At 36.5% G+C, this 20,869-nt stretch overlaps 1 protein-coding gene across 1 annotated transcript in view; it reads left to right on the top strand.

The window, feature by feature from the left end:
* The first annotated feature begins 3,385 nt into the window (after positions 1–3,385).
* The window catches only part of ZBBX (zinc finger B-box domain containing), a 119,848-nt gene continuing 102,364 nt past the window's right edge, over positions 3,386–20,869 (top strand). Inside the window, exons 1-5 of the mRNA XM_040621744.1 lie at positions 3,386–3,453; positions 7,621–7,734; positions 10,044–10,134; positions 16,940–16,988; positions 18,111–18,220. Of these exons, the coding sequence (XP_040477678.1) occupies positions 3,386–3,453; positions 7,621–7,734; positions 10,044–10,134; positions 16,940–16,988; positions 18,111–18,220 (432 nt within the window). The remainder of the gene's footprint in view (positions 3,454–7,620; positions 7,735–10,043; positions 10,135–16,939; positions 16,989–18,110; positions 18,221–20,869) is intronic.

The raw sequence follows: 20,869 nt of genomic DNA on the forward strand, positions 1-20,869 counted from the left end.
GCTGACATTGTTATATCCTTGCTGTCCCAAGAAAGGTGACTAATTCTCTTTTGGTTTTACGAAAGGAAACAGGCAGAACAGCATGACTCACAATTATAATCTTCCTTTTTTCTTCATACAAGAAAATTGGCTTATGTGTGTGACTTGATAAAACATTTAACTGAGAAGAAGCCTTACTAATTGCATTCAGTGAAGTGAAGTGCCCCCGAATAAGACCATTTCTTGGTTAAATCACATTATCAGCAGAGCTATAAATCTGAATCATCTCATCCTAATGAAATTTATACTTTTTTTTAAATTCATCTCAGTCCTCGTGTATTAGTTCAGTTTTATGCGTATGTACGTATGCAGTTGACCCCTGAACAATGGGGGAATTAGGCACAGCAGCCCCCACACAGTTAAAAATCCACATATGACTTTCAATTTTTTGGGTAATGATAACAGTATGGAACTTTACATGAAAAACTTAGCCACAGTAGACTAGGGTCTAGCAGTTGGATTTCCAGGTTATAATCAAAAAGAGATACAGACTCTTTTTGAGTAGGATTATCCCTGGAGCTTTTTTTTTGAAGGTAGCTTTAAGTATGACAGAGGTTTTACCTACAAAGGGGTAGAAGATGCATCCACCCTTCCCCAAAGCAAACCAAATCTTCATTTCCAGTGGTATCTTTGGTTTTCTTTGACACTGATTTTAGCTTTGAGAGATAGGACTTGGTGCTTGAGTAAAGAATCTGAGTTAAATGTCCCTCGTAAGTATTTCCTTCTGTTGGAATGTTCCATGGTATTGTCATTGTGTGGCTTTCTCTTTCATTTTGAGTGCTTTGAAGGAAGACACTATGTCTTTTTTACCATTGTGACTCCATAAAGGAATCCAAAGGAGTAGCTAATTGTTTGTTTATTGAAGGCACAAATACACTTAGTCCTACGATACATCCACAACATGGCTTACAATATAAAATTATTTTGTATAATTCCATTTTGGAATTATCTTCAGGGAATATATTCCTTCAGAATTTTCTCCAAGGTAGTAAAAATCTATCCTTTCAGGCTAGATTTGATTTTTCGGAGGTAGAGTAACTTGAAACTAGATTTGAATGAACAAAGTAATTGCTCTTGTTGGACAATATCATTTTTAGTTTTAAGAGAGGCACAGCAAAGTAGATCTGTGTGTTTGTTGGGTATATGATGGACTCTACAGATGGTTTCAAAAGAGGCATTCTTTAAAAAAAATTTTTTTTTTATTTGAGAGAGAGCACAAGCAGGAGGAGCTGCAGAGAGAGGGAGAAGCAGGCTCCCCACTGAGCAGGGAGCCAGACATGGGGCTTGATCCCAGGACCCCGGGATCATGACTTGAGCTGAAGGAAGAGGCTTAACCAACTGAGCCACCCAGGTGCCCATCAAAAGAAGCATTCTAAAAATGTTTTGATCAGTGGTTGCATCATTGAAATTACAAGAGAGTGTCCCAAAGGAACAAAACTGATGAAGTGCTTATTTGATTATGTAGACTTTGATGTTACAATAGCCTTCCATTTGGTTACTCCCGTTCTGATGCCTTCCCTCCTTAGGTTTCTGAGCAAAGCTTCTAGATTATTTTCTGTTCTTCTGTCTAAACCTTTCAGGGACTCTCATTAGCTAGAGAATAAATTCCAAATGCCTTAACTTTGCATTTCAAGCCACTCATTATTGGCCCTCAGCCTATATTTCCAAGTGTATGCGTACTTTTTCCCCTCCATGTAACCTGCACATCAACCAAATGGAACCAGTCAAAAAGCTGTTCTTTCTCATAGTGTGGAGTGTTCATCCAGTCCATATCATCTTCTCCTCCTCCTCCTCCTCCTCCTCCTCCTCCTCCTCCTTCTCTTCTTCTTCTTCCTCTTCCTCTTCCTTCTTCTTTCTTCTTTCTTCTTTCTTCTTTCTTCTCCCCCTTCCTCTCCCCCTCCCCCTCCCCCCTCCTCCTCCTCCTTCTTCTTCTTCTTCATTTTTTAGTGAGGGGGAGAGGAAAAGGGAGCAAGAATCTGAAGCAGACTCCATGCCCAGCACAGAGCCCATCGTAGGGCTCCATCTCACAACGCTGAGATCATGACATGAGCTGAAATCAAGAGTTGGACACTTAACCAACAGGGCCACCCTGGCGCCCCCCCCCATATCTTCTTATATAAGCCCCCTTTCTTCTCAAAACCCCACTTTCAATGCTAGCCAGCTCGAATTCTCTCCTTTCTCTCACTTCTTACATTATTATTACATCTAGTTTTATGGACTTTATAATTTCTACCCTGTTTTATGGCTTTTATATTTAGGTCTTATAGGCTCTTTTTGACTCTTTGCCATTTGAGCCAGAAAACAAATCTCCCTGGGCCTTGATTCCTTCATGCCTCTCAGCCCAGTGCTTTGCATATAGCAGAGACTTAGTAAATATTTATGGGGGTTGTGAATACATAAGACCACATATATAAACCAACAATATCAAATGGTTTGGCCATTTAAGACTATAGACTCTATGGTAATGCCTCTTATATTTCTTTAAGAGCATTCAGAATTTGGAAATTTTTATTGGTATAAAAATCTAATAGTTGTGCATGTGATTCAGTAATTCAGCATTGCGGAGTAAATTATAGAACCATGAATAATTGGGATACTCGGGAAATAGTGTGTTCTGAATAATTTAATTTTCTGGTTAACTTGGAGTTGGGCAGAAAATCTTTTTTGTTCCATTTCTTGTTAAAAATTATTTCTAAATATGCTAATTTCTGATCTTAGGCAAAGCATCATTAAAATTTTCTTTGATGAATGAGGATATTAGAATGCCTTTGGGTAACTATTACATGCCTTTGGGTAACTATTACATACCTTAATTCTCATTTTACATTACTATATTTGGACAAAAAAAGGTTTAGAGTTTGGATTGTATCTCAAAAGTTCTTTTCTTTTCCCTATATTTAGCCATGGATATTATTTTTGGATGGGAACAAAACCTGATATCTATTTTTATATTCTTTACCATAGAAAGAGCCGGATTATGTTCTCTGTTTGTCTTAATGAGTGCATTCTTCACTTTCAATTGACTATTTCCATAGTCTTTTGCTATATAATTATTGGTAAAATTTTAGTTTCATCAGATATGCTTTATTTATAACTTTATTAGTATATAAATATTTATAAAATTTATATTTAACATATATATATTTATTGTTTAACCTTTCATTCAGCTTTTCCTCTTATAATGATTTTTATTTTTAAAACTTGCCCGAACTATATGTAGTTTTGAATTTGTAATTTACCTGCTTTACTCTGACATAATTCTTTTGACTGTTACTTTTTCAGAAGTTTTTGCAAATCACAATGATTTTTATATAATATTAAAACAGTGGGAAAAAAAAGACTGATCATGAACACCAAAGATTTTGTAGTTCTTCCATGGGGAAAACCTGGAAACTCTGTAAAGCTGAAATACAAGTAAGTGCTATTTATTACTTAAATAGAAATAATTGCTAATATTTCTGTAAGCTATAATTTAAAGTATTCTTTTTATATGAGGCAGTTTAGACTTGAGCTTAAATTTGTGAGTTCTTATCTCCATTTTCTTTACTTTGATGTATTTTATCTATTATAAATCTATAATAGTTTTTAAAATGAGTACTAAAATTATTTATGCCACAAAATTGAGGTGAAAAGTTTTAAGTAAACTTTGCATTGACTATTTAAGCAATCTAACAAAGTTACAAATAGTTTGTGACACTTGTTCAGAATAAAAGGAATCACCCTGAAGAAACTGAAAGACACTGAAATTTGGTTCAACAAGAAATTCAACTAGAACCAAGCAATTCTGCATATCCTGGGAATTTCATGACATGGCAGGAGTACTGGAAGTGTCAATATACTGTTTCCCTTTGAGGTCATCTAGAATCACTGGAAATTCCCAAGCCTTTTTCTCAAGTATCAATAAAGGCCAGCTGGTTTGGGTTAGGGATAGACTGTCGACTTTTAGTTTTGAGTTCCCTGAATCAGATCAATAGTCCTGTGGTTATTCAATGTCTTCAGAGTCTTCCTAATTCTTCCTTCACTTTTGAGATACTGTGTGTAAGAGCATGTGTGAACTGGAAAATGTTACACAAATATATGGCATTCTCAGCATGGTTGACCCTTGAACAACACGAGGATTAGGGGCACTGACCCCCTACCACAGTCAGAAATCCACGTATAAGTTTTGACATCCCCAAAACTTAACTACTAATAACCTACTCTTGACCGGAAGCCTTATGGATAACATAAACAGTCAAATAACACATATTTTATGTGTCACATGTATTATATACCATATTCTTTCAATAAACTAAGCTAGAGGGAAAAAATGTTATTAAGAAAATCGTAAGGAAAAGACAATATTGTACTGTATTTATAAAAAAAAAATTTGTGTATAAGTGGACCCATGCAGTTCAAACCCCTGTTGTTCAAGATCAGCTGTATTTGTTTTACCATTTTTGGTGGGAGGGGAGCTATCTAATTGCTACTATTACCAATTTTGCTTTTTGTGTCAAAAGAAAAGGGGCATACAAACTTTGATTTTGGTCATACATTTCCAGTCTGTGTTTATATATCTGTAAACCATTTATCCAAACATTTATTAAGTGCACATGTTCTACACACTGTGCTGGGGAATGGTGGCTATGAAAGTAAGGAAACACAATCTTTGCTCTCAGGTAGCTTGTAGAAGACAGAAATAGATAAAATCACGTTTATGAGATAGTGTGAAGCGTGGTGTGATGAGAAAGCACAGGGGGCTATAAGAACATGGCCCAAACTACTGGGTCAGGGAGGAGGAGGTCTCCAAGCTTCACCTGAATGATGCAGTTAGTTGGGTAGTTACTGGGGGAAACTTGTGCAAAGGCACAGAGACCACATAGTTTGGGAACATTCAGACACATCCAGTGATTTATGGAACAGAGATTTATAGAAGAAAGTTGGAGAGAAGGACAGGGTTTTGTATAGATAGTAAATTAATTTGTATGCTACATTAAGGAGTTTGGAATTTATTTTGGAGGTGGGGGGGATCACTGTTCCATGGCCTGCAGGTCTCCCTGATCCACCCATGATCAATAACCTACAGAAGCTAGGACAGGAACACCCACTCTATGGTAATTGTTCTGGAGTTCCCTTTGTCCCCCTTTCCTTATTCCCCTTGTCCCCCTATTTTCATTTGATACTGTCTTAACGATTATCTTAACCTTGTCTGATGTATTGGTGTTCTCCAGTTTTTGTCTTCCTCTTTCTCAGCCCCCAACTCATTTCAGCAGGTTGTTTCTGGCCCTTGGATTTGTTGGGTTGACCTGGTCTCTGCAGGATCAAGCCTAGTTTTCCTCAGTGGTCCTGCCTGCCCTCTGGCTCTGTGTCTGAAGCTATCTCCAAGAGGAACCCTTGTCTTGTTTCACACCCATAGCATCCTATCAACTTGACCACTTGTGGTCAGTAAGACAGTCTTTTTTTTCAGTCTCAGCCCTTTCCTCTCCCACAGTCGGGTTTTCAGAAACATTAAAAGTTTTCTAAGCAAGTGAGTAACACAGTCACATTTGTGCTCTTGAACTCTTCCTCTGGAAGCCATGCGAAAAGTATTGTGGGCCATCGAGACTTTGGGCAGGCAGACCAGCTCAGGTATCAGTCCTGAACTGTGTCCCCGTCCCATCCCAAAGTGATCTAGGCATCATTATCCTTCTGGTTGTCCAAGTAAGAAACCTAGGATTATCTTAGATTCCTTCCTTGTCCCTTCCCTGGTGAGTCACCTACTTCTGGTCAGTCTCCAAGTCCAGTTAATTTTTTTTCCTTAGATTTCTCAAATGCTCCCATTTTTCTCTCCACTGTCTCTATCCAGTCAAACCAGCATCATCTCTCTATTATTAGGATTACCGAAATAGTCTCCCGACTGGTTGCCTTGTCTTGCCTTTCAGCCTTGCACCCTCTAATTTCCCATTCTGAGTCAGAGTGATCTTTCTGAATAAAATGCAAGTCTGATCAATTCTTTTAAAATTCTTTGGTGAGTCTCATTGCTTATAGAATACAAATCCTCATCATGGCCTACATGGCTCTTTGTGAACTGGTCACTCTCCACTTCAGCAGTTCCATTTCTTCCCACCTTTCCCATCCTGCACATAATGCCTGGACCCACACATCACCCGTGTCCACTTATGCCCATACTTTTCACTGCTCTCACCGCTTCCCTTTGACTGGCTAGATTCTTTCATCCCTTAGGGCTCAGCTCAGACTTCTCTTCCCCCTGGATCTGCTCTTGCAGGCCCGTCGGCTGAGTGTGTGCCCTTTCTGTGTGTTCAGGTACCTGCACGTACTTCTGCAATGACAGCACCATTAGACTATATTTCACTTACCTTCAGGCCTGGCTGTTCCTGTCTGTACTAGAAGCTCTACTGGGTCTCCTACCCTATCATGTACTATCACATGTCCTGTCATCACAGTGCCTGTTTGTGCTAGGGGCTAAAATACTCCTTGTGGGGCAGATATAATGGAAATAGTGCCTCCCCTCAGTATCTTTGCCAGCTTCTCTGAACCCTCTGGCAGGCTTTGCCTCCTTTCACTTTCCGTATATCTCCCTGGATAGTGTCCACTTGGGCACGTGTCTCTGGCCTGCTTGCCCTTTGGCGACCGCTTCTATAAATTAGTTCCCTTTTCTGATCTCCATTATTTTTATTTTTCAATTCCTTGCCATCGAATCCTTGGGTATGCACACAACTTGAATGTAGACAAACACTAATGTAGTAATAAAGGAAGAGATTTAAACTCATGATAGTAAAAGCTAGAGAACTAGGTTGGTGTAGACCTATGGACAGAGTCAGTGACTAATACTGACGAGAGACCAGAACTGTAAAATGAAGCAACTGGCTTGTGTTAAAATTTTGATGAGCTTCAGATAGTATTATCAAAATCTCTTGCACAAGAATCTATAAGAGGGCTCCTCTCTGTCCTCAAAAAAGTTCTTTTCTTATTGCCTTCCTTCCGAGGAAACATTAGGTAGTGTTGGCCCAGTTCCCATTCAATCCTTTGATGGCTCCTCTACTGAGACCCTCAATAGGTGCTTTCTCCCTAATAGGCCCCAAACAGGCTCTGCTCGCTCTCTCTCTCTTCTTGTATTGTACTTGTACAGCATAAAGGTAGAAATTTATTGAAGGTTTCTAAGATGATCAGGTCAGCAAAAATGTGTATTCTGTCTATAGAGAAAAAATAGTTATTTTAACAGTATGCTTCAAACTACTTGAATTCCTTAGAGGAAAGATAGTATGAAACTTAGAAAATATTTTTTCTAAGATACCTGTGCATATGTAAAGGCAGAGTTCATATGGAAAGTGAATTATGATTTGAAACCTCTAGCACTGTAATAGGAAAAACATAAATCTGAGATTTGAAGAGATACATACGTTAAGGAGAATGTTAATGGAAGGTAATGCTAACTTTAGAAACCGTATTTCACAGAATGCAAAAGAAGTAATTAGAAAACTTCATCACTTACTTACTACTCATAATTTTAATTAAGGGCAAAAGATGATATAAAATTATTTTGCCTTGTTTTTTTTTGTTTGTTTACCACAAATGAACATTCTGTGTTTAACTCTTACTCAGGAATGCTCAGGAACTGAGGATGGAGAAGATCCAGTTAGAATTGGAGAACAAACAGATGGAAAAGAAGCTACAGGAATTCCAATCAGCTCGGAGCAAAGAAAAGGAAGAAAGAGAGTAGGTGACATTTTTAGGGAATTTGAGAGGAATAAACTGAATTGGGTAAAGAACTATTTCATATATTAATATGTCATTCCAAAAAAGATCTGCCCCGAATGAATAATTTCGGGCTTTTCCTGATGAACAAATAGTATTAAATTTCTCCTACTTTTTCTATTTGTGTCCTTTATCTAAGGCATGTTGCTTTTTAAAATTACCATTATTTCTGTCTCCTTTAAACTTTATTTGATCTTACACTTTCTTATTTCTCTTCTTACATGACTCTTCTGAACCATTAAAGTCTGGGATGTTTAGCACAGCAATGCAGAAGTTGGCCTTTGCTCTCATAAAGCTGCCATCCTTAGGAGATTGTGTTTGTGTTTAAGGTCGTTTTACTTATGAAAAGACTTTGCGGGGGCAGGAATTTACATGTTCATATATAAGAACCATTCACACCCTCAAGTATGTTTAAAATATTTTTAGACAAATGTGTTTTAGCTGAAATTTTATTGATGAGCACTCTCGAATATTGTGCTTTGTATCTATACTAATTTTACTGGGCATTTTATAAAAATAATAAATGTAGATGATAAAAGTCAAACAGAACTAATAGTTATATCATGGAAATTATTTCTTCTTAGCTCTAGGCTGACTCCCAGCCCATTTGTAGCTCTGTTTTTAACAATTACGTTTTTTTCCCCACAAATATCTTATCTTTGTATAAGCTTATGTATATGTATGTTATGTGTATGAATGTGTGTTTGTGTATATTTCATGTCTTTTATGTTTTTACAAGTGAAATTATCTATAAAATGATTCACACCCTATTTTTTTTACTTAATACATCTTAGCACTCTTCCCATATAAGCATGCAATTGATCTCATTCTTTTAATGGCCACATAATATTTCTTTGTGTATTTTTCAGATCTTTATTAAATTTTCTCTATTTTGTAGTTGTAAGTGCTACCATGAACATGTTTCTACGTAATATTTTTGCTTACATATGCAAGAGTATCAAAAGGTTAAATTTTAGGTCAAAGTGTATATGCAGTTTACATTTTGGTAGATATTGAAGAAATTGTCTTTCAGATAGGCTTCAAAAATGTACAGCTTTCTCCTACAGAGGATAACAGTTCATGTCTCATGTGCTTTGGCTGGTGCTAAATATCACCAGGCTTTTTGTATTTTAATTTTGCTTTTGTTTGGTCTTATCAAATATCCAAGTGATATTATCAAATATCCATGCAATACCTTCTGAATCATTAAAGAAAATTCAGATGTTTACTATAGCTCTAGTAGTGTTTATCTTTAAAGTCTGATTCTTTGAAGAATATTCATGACACATAAACACACCTTCTCTAACCAGAGCATTGATTTAATCAAGGATCTCAATGGCGTATGTCATCCCAGGTGACAAAGTATATTGTATATTTTGCTGCTCTTCTTTTAATGATCCAATGAACTTAATTTGCACTTCTCAGTGGCTCATGAAATATTTGTGAACCAGAGTTCCTGAAATCAGCCCCAAAGTTGGGTTTTCATTAGCTGAGGAACCTTTTCTAGATGTTTTTTTTAAATGTTCTAGAGCTTGACTGAGTTTTCAGAAGAGGTAAGTGTTCTTCTAAGGTCACGTAGATAGTGAATGTCACAGCCAGAAAGAGAACCTGCCACTCACTGGTCAGGAAGATAGAAGTCCAGTGTTCTGACCTTGACTTTATTATTTATTGTCTGTGTGACCTTGGGCAGGTTTTTGTCTCATTTTTTAAGTGAGAATTGGACCTCTGCCCTGTTGACTTCAAAAAATTTTGTGAGACTCAAAAGTGCTTTGAAAACTAGAAATTAAACAGTTTGCCTTCTTTGTCCTCTCTGTTACCTTTCAATGTGGGAGCTGATTTGTAGTTTTAAATATGGAATTCATCAGTTAGTAGATCTGCCAAATATTTTGGGTATTGTTTTGCTTCCTTTTCCTCTTTACATTTGTAGACCCTTAGCTTTTAAAACTGCACGACGATCTGTAAAGTTTCCTATAACTCAGTAAAGCTCTCTTTAATCATCATAAATGTCTAAAAAATGACATCCTTCATCTGTGTTTGGACACTTTACTTTTATTCATTTCTTTTCAAAAGTTCCAAATAGGGTAGAGTTATATTTTAGAATTGCTGAGGATATCATGGCATTATTGATATTTCATTTTCATTTTGCGGTGGTCTGTTACATGTTAATGACTGAATTTCATTTCTTGAAATATGCAAAATATATTTGTTTTCATTAAAAGGAGAAATGTATTTAGTAATTACATTTTGTCTTCTGTTTATATATATTGAAGGTCAAGTGGATATCACTGGAAATCTGGACAAGTGGGAAAATTGGGTAATCAATCACACATGATGTCACAAAATAAAGGAAATATTATTAAGGTAAGAAAGTACCATTTGGCTCTCAGGGAATTTACTCAGTGAAGAGATATAAATTAATTTTTCAGATCTTGTATTCCCTTCTATACTTAAGAACCTACTCTTATTTTAACAACTGCATATTATTAGATTTTGATGAATTTTTATGGGTTAATCTGTAGCTTTCATAATTCAGATATATTTCATTTTTCATCTGCAAGATGATTTTTAAAATTCACCTTGAGTTGAATTTTTCTAAACTGAATTTTTTTCATACAGTTTAGTCCTGGTTTCAAGTATGTGAAATACAAGTATGTAGTTTTATATTAAGGTGAAAATTAAGTTATTTGATGTAACGAAGGACAGACTTTTTTCTGCCTTTTTATTATATCGCATTTAATAGTGTTTGTTTTGCTTGAATAATAATTATTATTATGCTATTGATTCCATGTGTGAAGATACCCAAGGAAAACTGCTTTCAGGTTTCCCAGCTGTAGAATTGCTTTATCTTTACTATGTATTATAAAATATAATATTACATTATATTTAGGATTAAAACCAGATGAGTGATTTTATGTAAGGAAAGCTGTTTGTTTCTGGATTGTTTAGTACAAGATCCGCGACTCTGTAAGTTTTAACTTATATAGCTTTTTCTCTTTTATATACCTATCATTAAACTTCCTTTGGGCCAGTTGACATCCTTAAACATCTTACCTGGTGCTTCTAACCTTTTTGTCTTCAAAAAAGTCTTTTGCTCTTTAGTGTCATTCTCTTACTGAGATATGTTTCTTTAATTTTTTTTTTAAAGATTTTATTTATTTATTCGACAGAGATAGAGACAGCCAGCGAGAGAGCGAACACAAGCAGGGGGAGTGGGAGAGGAAGAAGCAGGCTCTTAGTGGAGGAGCCTGATGTGGGGCTCGATCCCAGAATGCCGGGATCACGCCCTGAGCCGAAGGCAGACGCTTAACCGCTGTGCCACCCAGGCGCCCCTGTTTCTTTAATTTTTAGATTAAACTTTTTATAATCCACTTCCCACTTCTCATGGTCTTTTGAGATAGTGTTCCATGTTTCAGATGTAATTGAAATATAATATATTAAAAATGCTGACTGATTACTGACTTATTTATTCAATAGCAATATTAAGTGCCTCCTTTGTCACATAGTGCATTATCCTTGTTCTCAAGGAGATCCTCATCTAATGTGAAACAGAATGCACATATGAGATTAGGAAAAGTCAGTATGTCATTTTTGTCATAACCATTTAGTGTACGAACCATCTGTGTTTGGGAAAAAATACTTTGGTTCTACAAATAGTTGAGAGTCTCCTAGATGTCTTTGTAAGGAAAAAATGATGAATAAATCGTAGTGCCAGGCCCCACGAACCTCATAATTGAGTGAGATGTGAAAGCATGGGGTTTCGGAAGCTCTAGAAGGTGGGTGTAGAAAGTGAGCCAGGGCAGGAGAGAATACCAGAGTTCAGAGTCTTGACTGTGGGAATGGAATTCCCTGACAGCTTTTGAGCAGGAGGATAGCAAGATTAAGGTGATGATTTGTGGTGGCTGATCTTGTTTAAATATCCAGTGCATTAGGAGTTTATAAATAGAGGATAGAACAAATGATATTGAAACAATTTTCATCATGTCCCACATCAATAAAGAATGTATTTTGATCATGGACTTTTCTATACATGAACTTTTTATTTATTTATAAATAGAATTTATTTATATACATGATAGTGTACTAATATATCATGTATGTTGTAAAACAAATTATGGACATTATTTACAGCTGACATAAACTTCGTTTCTACTTCCTGGTCTTTTCCTGAGCTCCCTCAGGTATGCATACATGCTACTTTGGAGGCCACTAGAATAGAGGCAGAGAAACTATTTAGAACACTAGTAAAAGAATCTAGAGGTCAAATGAGAGTCTGAATTAGAATGTAGCAGAAGAAATATGAAGAAAATTATGGGACCAAAAAAAAAACAGTGAGAAAGGAAAGGAGGAAATCAAATGTATAACTGATATCAGGCTGATTGACAAGAGGAAGAATAAAGAAGGAAGCTGAAAAAAAATTGGGATTTAGAAATCCCTCCCACCCTCCTTCTTTCCTTCCTCCTTTCCTTCCTCCTTCCCTCCTTTCCTTTCTTCCTTCCTTTCTCCCTTCCTCTCCTTATTTTCCCAGCTTTATTGAGGTAATTGACAATTACAATTTTAAGATATTTTAAAATGAAACAGCATGACGATTTGATGTACATATATACATTGTGAAAAGATTTCACACATGGGGTTAATTAACACATCCCACCTCGCATATTTACTCCTTCCTTCCTCCCTCTCCCTCCTCCTCCCCTTCTCCCTCCCTCCCTCCCTCCCTCTTTCTTTCTTTCTTTCTTTCTTTCTTTCTTTCTTTCTTTCTTTCTTCTTTTTCTTTCTTTCTTTTTCTCTCTCTCTCTCTCCTTTCTTCCTTCTTTTCTTTTCTTTTCTTTTCTTTTCTTTTCTTTCTTTTCTTTTTCTTCCTGGTGAGGACATTTAAGTTCTACCTACCAAATTTTGAAGATTTAGAGTTTTGTTTGACTTCTTATGTGTTAGTTGAAGCCAAGACAGTAAATGTGCTTCTTAACAATTAATAAAAAGGAGAAGAAAGGTATAACGGATAAAGCTCAGAAAGGGCAGGTATATGCTCAAGGAATATGGAGGTAAAATAGAACTTTAGTACTGATAATCACTATCTATTTTATACCAGTCAACAGTTTAGCTGCTTTTCCTTTTTTCTCAGTAAGTGCTTATATCACTCTTAAGAGGCAGTTGCTATTTTTCCAATTCCACAGATGAAGTAATTTAACATCAAAGAAGTTCACTTGCTCAAGGTCAAGCGTCAGGGCCAAGATTTGGGAATGCAGGCTTTCAAGCTGGTTCTCAGGTGATTTGCCAGCCCTCCAGTAAGGGGAGCCTTAGAAGAGGAAGAATGGTAGAATCAAAGTAATGTAATTTCATAGAAAATGAAGGTAAAGAAGGGTGTTTTGACTGTGATTTTAGACCAGTGTTTCCCAACAGGGGTTAGTTTTGCCCCCCAGGAGACATTTGGCAATGTCTGGAGACGTTTTTAGTTATTGCCGCCAAGAGGGTTTTGGGTTTTGGTTAATGATAGATAGTGGCTACAGGCCAGGACTGCTGCTATGTGTCCTGCAACACACTGGACAGCCTCCCCACCAAAGAATTATTTGGCCTAAAATGTCAATGGTATCGAGGTCAAGAAACTCTGTCTTAAGTCTATATTGATTAAATCCTGACTCATTTCATTAGCTCTTTTAGGCAAGTCACTTAACTTCTCTGAGCTTCTGTTACCATATTTGTAAACATACATAACAATACTTGCTTATTAGTGTACAGAGTTTTAAGCGATGTTAAGATTTTATGTGTGAAACCAATTGTAACATTGGCTGAAAATCACATTTAAATGTTTGTGGCGAATGAGAATTTTTTTAAAAACACTGAATTTGATTTGATGTTAGATGGAAAAATATATATCAAGTGGTTACAAAAAGAAAGGTGGGTGGCAGTGAGTAAAGACTAATGTTGCAGTGACCATGAGAATGGTGGGTGACCTCTTAAGGATTTAACAGAATCAAGGAAAGACTTTATTACAGTTGACACAGGTTTGAATGGTTCAGGTCAACTTAATACGCGATTTTTTTCAATAAATGTATGTACAGTACTATAAATTATTTTTTCTTCCTTATGACTTTCTTAATACCATTTTCTTTTCTCTAGCTAGCTTTATTGTAGGAATACAGCATATAATACATAAAACATACAAAATATGTGTTAACCAACTATTTATGTTATCCATAAGCCTTCTAGTCAACAGTAGGCTATCAGTAGTTAAGTTTTGGGGGCCCAAATCAGTGCCCCAGCCCCCATATTGTTCAAGAGTCAACTGTATATTGTTTATTAGAATCAGAAACATGTGAGCCAGTTTGTAGCTGAGGGATGGACTCACTAGTGGAGGAAAGATATGCAAATGAGAGAGGTACCAGTTGCTGGGGTGTAGTCTTTGAAGAGATGGCTCCTTAAGAAGGCCTTGACCAATGGAAGGAGGACACTGTATCTGATAAGAAAGATGGAAGAGAAAACAGGTGGCAGTAAAGGTAAAATTTTAGAGTTGTAACGCAGGAAGCCATGGAAAGATTTTGATGGGAAAGCCTCAACGTTCGTAGTAAATTTGAAGGCAGGATCATCTGCTCACAATAAAGAGGGGGAAATGGGGTGAATTTGAATCTTTTGAAATGGAGAAAGTTTGAAGTAGCCACTGTGGAAGTCATGATTGAGGATGAGCTCGAAATGAATAAGTAGACTGCTGAGGAGCCATAGGAGCATGGATTTGTAAGGGACCCAGTCAGGATTATTTCATCACAATGGTAGGTAGATGGAGATAGAGGTCTAAGAGGAAGGAGGTAAGGTGATCCTGGTAAGCACTGAGAAGCTCTGAGTCTGGGCTTTTGAAGGTGTGGCCATTCAGATCACAGCTTAGGTTGAAGGTTTGGTCATAATGGTCAGGTGGCTGAAGAGGCACTTAGATGTTCATAGTAGTCTGCATGTTGGAGGGTTTTCAGCATCAGGGGGTCAGGTGAACATGGACATTGAAGTCTCCATGATCATCACCCAGAACTGTGATGGAGAGAAATACTGAGCAGATTGCTACAGTTCAGGTGGAAGAGGATCGTGGATATTGATAAAGGCAGTCAGTGGATGGTGAGGCCCTTCAGCAGAGGCATCTTTGCTGAAGGATGAGATCAGAACAATATTCTGGAAGCAGCCCTGAGGAGCAAACAGGGAGAAAACTTTTCTTCTCTCCTGGTGAGTGCAAGGGAATAGAAATGGAGCTAGTTCCTCTGGAGAGTTCTCTGGAAAAGGTTGTCTGAGGAAAGGTGGGTCCAGTTAATGTGAACCGTTGCAAGAGGTATTTCTAGGAAAGGTTTCAGGCATAGGATAAATAACTATTTAACAAGGGTTCTATGGACTAGCAGGGAACCAGGATAGAAGGACAAGCAGTAGAAAATGGCAAAGGTTATGTAGCTAATTAAGAATAAGAATATTTGAAAAGGTGGCTCATGGGAGGAATGTGGGCCCAGCATGGCCAAATAGGTCATTGGTGGGAGTTTGGAGGCATTTGTCAATGCCAAGGAGGCTGATGATGACAGCGTAGTCTGACTCCGATGGTCCAGGTGACGTGTTGGTATGGTACAGGCACTAAGCTTCCCTGGCCCCTAATGACACCCCTTCAGCACCCACTGGTGGAGGCATAAATGGCTTAACAAGGCATAGGCTTCAGGATATCAAATTCCTGATGTTTTGGATAGACACTTATGTGTATATACATGTATGTATGTGTATATACATATGGATGTGTGTGTTATGTGTATATCCCTGGTCTGACCCTACCTGACCCTCAACTTTTTCAAACAGATGAAAATAAGACTTAGGAGGAAATTCTATCTGCCTAAAAATAGCAGGTAGCTGTTTGTTCACTGAAATATTTTTATGCAGTTTGAATCATTTGAAGCAAATTTGGCCATATTTATAGAGCTGGAAAATATTCACAATAATAAAAACAAATTATAAAATTTCCCTAATAATGAGTTCAATTTGCTTTGGCATAGCCATCCTGCCCAGGTAGCCTATAACCACATCAATCATGTTGCAATTCAGATGTATCATTATGGTAATAATATTGGATAATTTCATTATGAAAAAAATGAGATTAAATTATCTGTAACTTGTATAACATTTTTAGTTTAAAAATAAAAGTGTGATTCACATAAAAGTTGATTATTTCAATCCTATTTTCTTTCTGCTGTGTTTGGTACATAGCATCTGAGCAGCTACTTAAAGAATGTGAACAAAAAAAATGCCCTTTTGAAGCAAAACCACGAGATTCACTGAGAATAATTATGCCTAAATTTTCAAAGATGACTGTGGTTGGTACAGCCATCGACATAGAGGCAACTGTTGTTCTCATATTCTCATGTACAAATTGGGCAATTGAGCATGCAAATTGCAAATTGAAAACTAGGCATGAATTGACAGGGTCTGTATAAATGTGCACCATTCCTCCATGCTCGTTTGTGTACTTTGAATGTTGGTTTTAATAAGACCAAGGCAAGTATGTACAGTTGGTGAGTCTATTTTATGTCTTAAAATCTAAAGATCCAAGGATTTTAAGTGACTATTTGAAACACCTAAGAGCAAAGCTTATTTACTCAATATTTTGGCTGTAACTTCGGAAAGTCAGGGATCACAGCTAATATATTGAAGGTAAAATCTATGATGCTTAAACATGTGGTTCTCCAAATTAGACAAATAAGATAATATTGGCTTCTACAGTTATGTAAGCAGAGTGGCTCAGTCAGAATTCAGTTTAGATTTAGTCTACACAAATATTAGACTGTGTGTTTCAGAAAGATCAGAGATAGAAAAGGCTTACTGAGCCTTTACAGTATTTGAATACTAGTGCTTTCCTAAAATAATTTCATGATGATATATAATTATTTTTGTTCAAAACATAATTTATGGAATATTTTTAAAAGTGGTTTAGATATTTCCAAAATTTATTTTCTTTTTTTGATATTTTCTCTTAATTAAAGGCTCTATATATGCTTTAATCATGATTTTCTATTAATTTTATATTATTCTCTCAAAATGTTTATTTTGCTCAAGATGCACTGAAACGTTGTAGCTCTCTATCATTTTTGTTCATAACTTAAACTTTCTTTGAATAAGAGAATGTATACCTGACAAAAAAATATCTATTTCATTAATACAGCTCTCTGCTGGAAAAGTGAAATTAAAATTACTGAAAGAGCAACTTCAAGGTAAACAGTTTACGGGGCGCCTGGGTGGCACAGCGGTTAAGCGTCTGCCTTCGGCTCAGGGCGTGATCCCGGCATTCTGGGATCGAACCCCACATCAGGCTCCTCCGCTATGAGCCTGCTTCTTCCTCTCCCACTCCCCCTGCTTGTGTTCCCTCTCTCACTGGCTGTCTCTATCTCTGTCGAATGAATAAATAAAATCTTTAAAAAAAAAAAAGGTAAACAGTTTACCACTGTGTTATTAGATCCTAAAGACATAACTTGTTTTCTTTTTCATTTGAATTACATAGACAATTAAAGTGCTAGAATTGTTCGTGCAGTATAAAGATTCTAAACCCCAAAGTGATGACTCTGATATGACTTTTGATATTCAAAATCATTTTACTTATTTGCTGGGGGGGCAGCCATATTTTATGTTAAGAAATGTCAACTTAAAATATGAATATAATAATAGCATTTTCCAAAGTGAGGACTTCGATAGTACTGTTCTGTAACTTTATTTATATAATCTTTTAACCAGGAAGATAATGGAGCAGTATGAAATTATATATTGAACTTGTACTCGAGGAATCTAAAAGAATATTGAAAACGGCTTTATATTTTAATAAATTATTTCACAATAGCAAAACCCAAGAATCAATTTTGAAGTCACGGTAATTCCAAAAGAAATAAAATTTTTATAGAGGATAAGTACTTTTAATTTAAATGGATAAGACAATTTGGTAGAAAAAGTTCTGGAGCTCTATGTGACATTTATTAAGGAAGGTGGTTCCCTATGAGCTTCATTTAGTTTGATCTGGAGATGGGACAGAGTGCCATAGAGAGCCTATCAGGAGCATAGTTTTTCACATTCTGTAATTTCACTTATCCAATTCAAGTGAGTTTTTAGCAGAATGGGTGTGGGCAGGTATGTGGCCTCTGAGGTCACAGGGGACTGTGAGGGGGATTGTGGTCTCCACGGGTTACTGGGAAGAGTAGACTTGGCTGCACACCATTCTTACAGAGCAATTAATATTTAAGTACTCTTTGAGAATTCAGAAATGTGCAGAAGTTCATTACTTTATCAGTCAGAAAACTGAACATCATATTTTAATGTGATTGACCTGACATTTTTTTTTCTTCCAGAGCCAGTGAAACCAACACTTAATTATAAGATGGCCAATCCTTCTGAAAGCGAAAAACCCAAGATAAAAGGGAAGGTTTGTGGACAGTGTGAGAACAAAGCTGCTCTGCTGGTATGTGCACTATAAAGATATTAGAACATCACTTTCACATGGCCTCACTCACCTCTCCCAACTAGACCTGCTCTGGGAGCCAGATACTTTTCCTTCTCTGCCATTGCTAAAGGGGAAGTGTATGTCCCGCCCCATTCAATGCACTGCATCTCACCCTCTCATTCCAGTTTAAGGATATCACCTACCTCCTTTCCTCACTCTCTTGGATCATGCCTATCAGCACACAAACATGCTGCAGTACTTTCCAAACCAAAATGACAACAAAAGTTCTTCCATGAGCACCGCATCTCCCTCTGGCCCTTGTTAGTCAAACTTCTGAAGAGTTGTCTACACTTCTTCATGGTCTCTCTTTCTGTTCTCTCTCTTTTTTTTTACTGAGATACAATGTACTAACTATGAAATAGAGAGACCTTAAATGTACAGTTAGATGCCTTTTGACAAATCTATACACCCCCATCAATATAATAGAATACCCCTGAGAGTTCCCTTGTGCCTTTTACAATTAATTTCTACTACAAAGCCAGCTATTGTTCTCATTTTTAGCACCATACATTTAGTGGCGCCTATTCTTGAACTTTATGTAAATGGAATGATAGGGTATATATTTTTCTGTGTAAGGCTTCTTTTGTTCCACATGGAGATTCACCCATGTTATTACATTTATTAGTAGTTTGTTCATTTGAATTAATGAGTAGTACTCTATTGTATAATATACTACAATTTATTTATTGGCATATTGAATGACGGGTTGTTTCTAGTTTTTGACTGCTGTGTTTAAGGCTGCCAAGGACATTTATTGCAAATCTTTTTTCCCCCTCAAATAATGTTTTGTTTAGTTTTTTTCCTTAGAAGTTCTGAAATGAAATTGGGAAAAAAAAAAAAGAGCCCCAAAATGGGTTCTGACAGTTCTCTAGCTTCTCATTGTTGCTGATTTCATGAACTTAAAAAAAAAAAAATACGCCAAAATACACCAGAATTTAAGTTACCATTTTAGCCATTTTAAGAGTACAGTTCAATGGTGTCAAATGCATTCACACGGTTGTGATGCCATCACCACCATCCATCTGTAAAACTCTTCCCATCTTACAAAACTGGAACTCTGTACTAATTGAACAATAACTCGCATTCCCCTCTCCTGTCAGCCCCTGGCAACTATCATTTTACTTTCTCATTCTACTTTCTGTCTCTATGAATTTGACTATTCTAGGTGCCTCATACAAGTGGAAGCTATGGTATTTGTCCTTTTGTGCCTGGCTTATTTCACTTAATCTCTTTGGGCTTCATCCGTACAGTACCATGTGTCAGAATTTCCTTCCTTTTCAAGGCTAAATAATATTCCATTGCATGTATATTCCACATTTTGTTCATCCATCAGTGGACACTTGGGTTGTTTCCACCTTTTGACTATTGTGAATAACGCTGCATTGAACATGGGTATGAATATCTGTCCAGGTTTCTACTTTCAGTTCTTTTGCATATGTGCCCAGAGTGGAATTGCTAAATTCCCATTCTCTCTTGAACCCTCTCCATTCAGGACTGGATCTCTATCCAGCAACTGCTCCTACCAAGGTCACCAGTAGCATCCATATTCTTAAATACAGTGGCCAATTCTCAGTTCTTATCTTAATCTATCAGTATTATTTGATACAGTATTCCTCTTTTGTGACTCTTCACTTGGCTTCCTCTAGGACATGATTCTCTCTTGGTTTCATTTTACTTTGCTAGCTGTCCCTTCTCAGTCTTTGTTGGTTTTCTGTATTCTAGACCCCTGAATGTTCGAGTGCTCCAGGGCTTAGTCCTTAACTCTCTTCCCTAGTCCACTTACTTACTCTTGATGGGTAATTTCATCTACTCTCTTGGCTTTAAAGACCATCTCTACATGGATGGTTCCCAAATTTACATCTCTTTCTCATCTCCTACCCCTGAAATTTTCCAACTCAGACTGCCTACTCAACACCTCTACTTGGATGTCTAACAGTAATCACTAACTTAACATGTTCAAAATTGAACCTTTAGTATCTCTTCAATATATTTTCTCCCTCACACATTCTCCTCGGAATAAGGGTTGATTCAAATATTCCCTGCCCTGGCAGCCCTTTGTAAATGAGCAACAGCTGAGTAGCCCTGAATTTTGTGGAACTGCCCCTGCAACCACATTGCATTTATTACCCTTTAATATATATTTATGTGTTTATTTTCTACCTACCTATGTCAAGTTCATGAGAGTAAGGATTTAGTTTTGTTCACTGTTGTTTGCCCACCACCTGGAATTATGCCTGCAATTTAGTAGGCACTTAGCAAATATTTGTTGAATGAATCCATTTTTTTCTGTAATAAAGACTTCAGATATATCTTCCTTTCAGTTAGTATTAAAAGTACTCCAATATCTGATGTAATTTGAAATATTACACATACTTCAGAAGCAGTTTCCCCCAAAAGAATTTAATGATTATATCTAATATTTATATATATATAAATATTTAATATATTTAATTTATAATATATTTATTATTATATTAATATTAATTAATTAATATATTTTATATATTATATTATAATATATTATATATTAATTAATATGTTATTATATATTATAATATGCATTATTATATTATACTATTATGTTATAGATATTATTACATCATTACA

This window comes from Ursus maritimus, unplaced genomic scaffold (genome assembly GCF_017311325.1).
Source record: "Ursus maritimus isolate PB19 unplaced genomic scaffold, ASM1731132v1 scaffold_4, whole genome shotgun sequence".
Classification (NCBI taxonomy): domain Eukaryota; kingdom Metazoa; phylum Chordata; class Mammalia; order Carnivora; family Ursidae; genus Ursus; species Ursus maritimus.